This window comes from Rhea americana, unplaced genomic scaffold, assembly GCF_003343005.1.
Source record: "Rhea americana isolate MKP2758 unplaced genomic scaffold, rheAme1 scaffold_574, whole genome shotgun sequence".
NCBI classification, from domain to species: domain Eukaryota; kingdom Metazoa; phylum Chordata; class Aves; order Rheiformes; family Rheidae; genus Rhea; species Rhea americana.
In genome coordinates, this window is record NW_028186728.1 from 53,244 (window position 1) to 57,458 (window position 4,215).

The 4,215-nt window shown below is 72.6% G+C and overlaps 2 protein-coding genes across 2 annotated transcripts in view; both read left to right on the forward strand.

The window, feature by feature from the left end:
* FAM178B (family with sequence similarity 178 member B) overlaps window positions 1-3,790 on the forward strand; it is a 4,892-nt gene extending 1,102 nt beyond the window's left edge. Inside the window, exons 3-17 of the mRNA XM_085319187.1 lie at window positions 36-231; window positions 337-404; window positions 478-588; window positions 661-810; window positions 940-1,045; window positions 1,134-1,212; window positions 1,295-1,415; window positions 1,500-1,581; window positions 1,912-2,088; window positions 2,263-2,360; window positions 2,813-2,903; window positions 3,004-3,105; window positions 3,244-3,321; window positions 3,424-3,576; window positions 3,689-3,790. Of these exons, the coding sequence (XP_085175313.1) occupies window positions 36-231; window positions 337-404; window positions 478-588; window positions 661-810; window positions 940-1,045; window positions 1,134-1,212; window positions 1,295-1,415; window positions 1,500-1,581; window positions 1,912-2,088; window positions 2,263-2,360; window positions 2,813-2,903; window positions 3,004-3,105; window positions 3,244-3,321; window positions 3,424-3,576; window positions 3,689-3,721 (1,645 nt within the window). The 3' untranslated portion in view covers window positions 3,722-3,790. The remainder of the gene's footprint in view (window positions 1-35; window positions 232-336; window positions 405-477; window positions 589-660; window positions 811-939; window positions 1,046-1,133; window positions 1,213-1,294; window positions 1,416-1,499; window positions 1,582-1,911; window positions 2,089-2,262; window positions 2,361-2,812; window positions 2,904-3,003; window positions 3,106-3,243; window positions 3,322-3,423; window positions 3,577-3,688) is intronic.
* A 260-nt stretch (window positions 3,791-4,050) lies between these two features.
* Window positions 4,051-4,215, forward strand: part of SEMA4C (semaphorin 4C) — a 7,496-nt gene continuing 7,331 nt past the window's right edge. The window contains exon 1 of the mRNA XM_085319188.1: window positions 4,051-4,157. Coding sequence (XP_085175314.1) covers window positions 4,051-4,157 — 107 coding nt within the window. The remainder of the gene's footprint in view (window positions 4,158-4,215) is intronic.

Here is a 4,215-nt window from a genome sequence, read left to right on the forward strand (position 1 = left end):
CGGGCGGCCCCGGTGCCGGCCGGCTGCCGGCTCAGCCCCGTGCTGGCCGTGGCGTGCCCCGGGGGGGACTGCGAGCACCGTGCCGCCAGTGAAGCCGGCGGCCTCCAAGGGCACGCGCTGGATGTGGCGAGGGAGCGGGTGGCCCCTGGGGACAGCGAGGACATCCTCATCCCGCTGCGGGACCTGCTGCTAGCGGGCGACGAGCCCCGGAGCCCCGCAAAACGTAACCGGGTAGGTCCCTGCCTGGCGCCCGTGGGCGCCCAGCGCCTTCCCGGTGCCCCTTGGGCGCCACAGGAGCTGCCGAGGGATTAACGCTCTCTTGCCCTGTGCCTGCAGCCGAATCATCTCACCAGCAGCCTGGATCCGCTCGTCAACAGCCTGGATTCGCTGGTCAAGGAGCAGAGGTGAGGCAGGCGCCCGTGCGGCCCCAGTATGGCGCCTGGTGCYCACGCCGTGGCCTAACCGCCTCAGTGGCAGGCAGCAGCACCGGGCTGCCGCATCACGGAGCAGCCCGGAGTGGGTATGCAGAGACGACGCCAGCCCGCAGGAGTCCCCGGACGAGGATGCACCGCTGCCCGAGGAGCACAGGTAACGCCACGGAGAGCGGGTGCCGCGGCCGCCGGGCCCAGTGCCACGGCGRCTGTGCCCTCCCGCCCGCAGGCTCTTCCTGGCCCGCTTTGCCATCAAACCGGGGCTCATCCCGGCCGTGCACCCCGGCGAGCCCGTCTTCTGCGGCCGCCCGCTGCCGGCGCCCGCCCTCGACGCCCGCGGCCTGCAGCCTCAGAGCGCCCTGGAGGGGCTGTTCCTCCGGTGAGAGCTGGCACCCGCGTGGTCGTGCCCGTGTGTGCGGGTGGGTGTTTGCGCCCACGGTTTTTGGGTGGGTTTTGTTTTTATTTGTTTTCCGTGGTCACGCGCGTGCGTCTGTCTCACCCTCCTCAGCGCCTCACCCGCCTGCCAAGCAGCCTTCGTCCGCGAGGGCCACCTCAGCCTGCTGTACCGCTGCGTGCCYGCGTGCCCGCTGCCCGTCCTGCGCTGGCTCTTCCAGGTAAGCCAGACCCCGGGGCAGGAAGATGCCTGTGTCGCAGCCGTGCCCCGGCGGTGCCGTGCCCGTGACGCCCTCCCTGCCTTGCCAGCTGATGGCCCTCTGCCCGGATACGACCAACGCTTTCCAGACGCTGTGGGAGATCAACGTGCACCGGCTGAGCACCGTGGGTGAGCGCGGGGCGGGCGTGGGGCTGCCTTAACCCCGGGTGCCCGTCTCCCGCCCCGCTCTCACCGGCCCCCTCGCCCCCAGGGGAGCCCTGGTGCCCCACGGTGCCTGAGATCGGCCAGACTTTCTGCCGCCTGGGTGCCAACCTGGGCGCCCTCCACCGCCAGGGCCTGCTGCCCCTGGAGCTGTGCCCCGTGGACAGGAGGTGAGGCCAGGATYGGGACGGGAGACTCAGGACGCCGGGGTCCGCTCGGGTGCCCTGGCGCTGACCCGTCTCTGCTTCCTGCAGGCCCCCGGACCTTCCGCAGCGCCCGGGGCGGGCGGAYGCCGAGGCCCTGGCCCTGGCGTCGCAGCTCAGTGACATCTGCAAGGTGGGAGCGTGGCGCCCGGCCCGTGGCGGGACACAGCGCCCGCTGCGGTGGGCAGCCCAGCGCGGGGAGGTGGCTGCGTGCCCCGGGGCTCGCGTGGCGGCACGCGGACGCCTCTGCGCTGGCTAATAACCCTCGTTATCTCTGCCCGGCTAGTCGGGCTGCTGATAACAAGGGTCATGCCTGGAGCGGCGCTGATGCCAGCTCCTGGAGGGGTGCCCGCTGGGGCTGCTGCCAGCCCTGCCAGCCTGTCCCTGGCGTGGGCACGGGGGTGGTTTGGGGGTGTTTTCCAGGTCCTCRGTGCCCGGCTCACACGCTGCCTTCCCCTGCCAGCTCCTGGCGCTGTGYGTGGTCGCCCAGCCGGGCCGCTACCCCGACCGGGCCCGCCTGGTGCTCCTCACCCTGCTCTGCTTCCTCGGCCTCGACCGGGCGCTGCGGTGCCAGCCCCTGCCCGAGCTGCAGCACCTCCTGCACTGCCTGCTGGAGGGCATCGGCGACTGGCAGGAGCAGGTACCCRGGGCTGCCCGCCCCGAGGCGAGGAGGGTTCTGCTGCACATCCCCAACGCAATGAGGCGGGTGGCAGCCCTGCGCCGTGCCCCCGCAGGGCTCTGCCGCCCGGGGTGGGCAGGGGGGGCAGCCCCGGGCCCGCCCTGCCCATCGCTCAGCACCTCCTGCTCTCCCCAGCTGCCCGATCTGTGCCTGTCCCTGTGCCAGGTCTCCCAGCACCACCATAACCTGGTGGCCGTCGTGCKGCTGCTCCCAGATGTCACAGCCAGAGGCAGGTACGTGCCCGCGCGCTGGCACTACCCACATCCCACCCCCAGGCAGAGCCGGGGCRGCGTTGCTGGCATCCCGCCGGGCATCTTGTGCCCCCCGCCCAGCGTTTTCGGGGGGTCGAGCTCCCTTGTGCCACACGGGAGCCTGGCATGGCCCTGCAGGCKCCGTGCCAGGGCCGGGCTGGGATGCGTCTCGCTCTAATTCCTTTATTCCAACCGGCTGCACAGGCACAAAGCAGGCAGGAACCGGCTGCCGGCTCCGCTCGGGCCGCTGCCGCACCGCGCCGCGGGCGCCCGGAGGGCACCGGGGACCGGGATTGCGCCGTGCCAGGCGTTACACATCATGATGCTGCTTGGCACACACGGGCATCGCGGCGGGCTGCAAGGGCACGAGCTTGCACCTCTGCCCGTGCCGCCCCGGCCCTGAAACCCTTCTCACGCTCTTCCCTTCTCCCCAGGGAGCTTCGCAGGCGCCTCAGCCTCTGCATCATGGCCCGGCTGCTGGGGGAGCCGCTGGGCACAGTGCTGCCCGGCCGGGTGCGAGCAGAAGTGGGTACCCTCGTTTTCGGGGGGGCTCTGGTACCGTGGTGCCTCTGCCGAGGCGGTACAGGGTGCAGGGGGGGGCCCTGACGCCCGCTCTCCCGGCCAGCTGCAGGCACTGTGCAACCTCCTGGCRCTGGTGCGGCCCGCCACCCTGCAGCGCCTGGTGCTCGCCGAGTGCCAAAGCGAGCCGGAGGACCCCGACCAGGAGGTGGGCGCCGCGTGCCCGGGAAACGGGCGCTGCGCCGGCACCGGTGCCGCTCCCTGGGGTACCTGCCACCGTGCTGGTTTGGGCCGGGGGCGAGGGTGCCCCAGGGCAGCGCCAAGCCGTGCCCGCTCTCGCCCGCAGGCCTGCTACCTGAGCCACAGCCTCCTCATCCTCGCCAACGCCGTGGTGGGCACCGAGCGCCTGCTGGATGAGCAGCGGGTGAGCGGGGAGGGCGCGGGGGGCCGCCCCGGGGGTGGTGCCCTCTGCTGCCGCCTTGACACCCCACCCCCACCCCGTCCTCCCACTCCCCCCCACCCACAGGGCCACCTCGAGCACCTCTGCACCCAGCTGGACCGGCAGCTCGGAGCCGGCCTCCGCGAAGGCTCCGGCCTCCTCTTCCGCACCCAGCTGAAGGGTTTGGCCACCCTCACCTACGTCAAGTGGCAGGACCTGCTGGCCCAGGGCCCGCCGTGGGTAAGGGGCACCCCGGGGTGCTCTGGCCCCGCACCGGGGTGGGGTGGGGGTGTGGCGGGGGGTGGGGGCCTGGTGCAGAGCCGAGCCCCACGCCGCCGCCGCGTCCCCGCAGATGCAGCCCTGCCGCCGCTGGACGGAGCCGTAAGCGCACCGGGAGGCGCCGGGCACAGCCCCGCGGGGCACCCCGGGGAGCCCCCACCCCAATAAACACCCCTCTCCCTCGCCTCGTGCCCGCCGTCGCCCGCACCGCCTGCTGCTGCGTCCCCGGCCGGGAAGGGGTGCTGAGGTGGGCTGAACTGGGCCCAACCGTGCTGAGCTGTGCTGGGCCGAGCCAAGCTRGTCCCAATGGACCCAAGCCCTGCTGAGCCAAGCTGAATTGAGCTGAGCTGAACCAGGCCGGGCCAAACAGACCCGAGCCAAGCTGAGCTGAACGGACCAGGGTTGGCCAAGCAGAGCTGAATAGATCGGGGCCGAATGGCGCCGGGGCYGAAGTGGGCCAGGCCGGGCCGAAGTGAGCTGGGCCGAACGGAACCGAAGCAAATCGGGCCGGGCCGAGCCGAATCGGGCCGAACTGACCCGAGGCAAATTGAGCCGGGCCGAGCCGAGCCGAGCCGGGCCGGGCCGGGCCGGGCCGAGCCG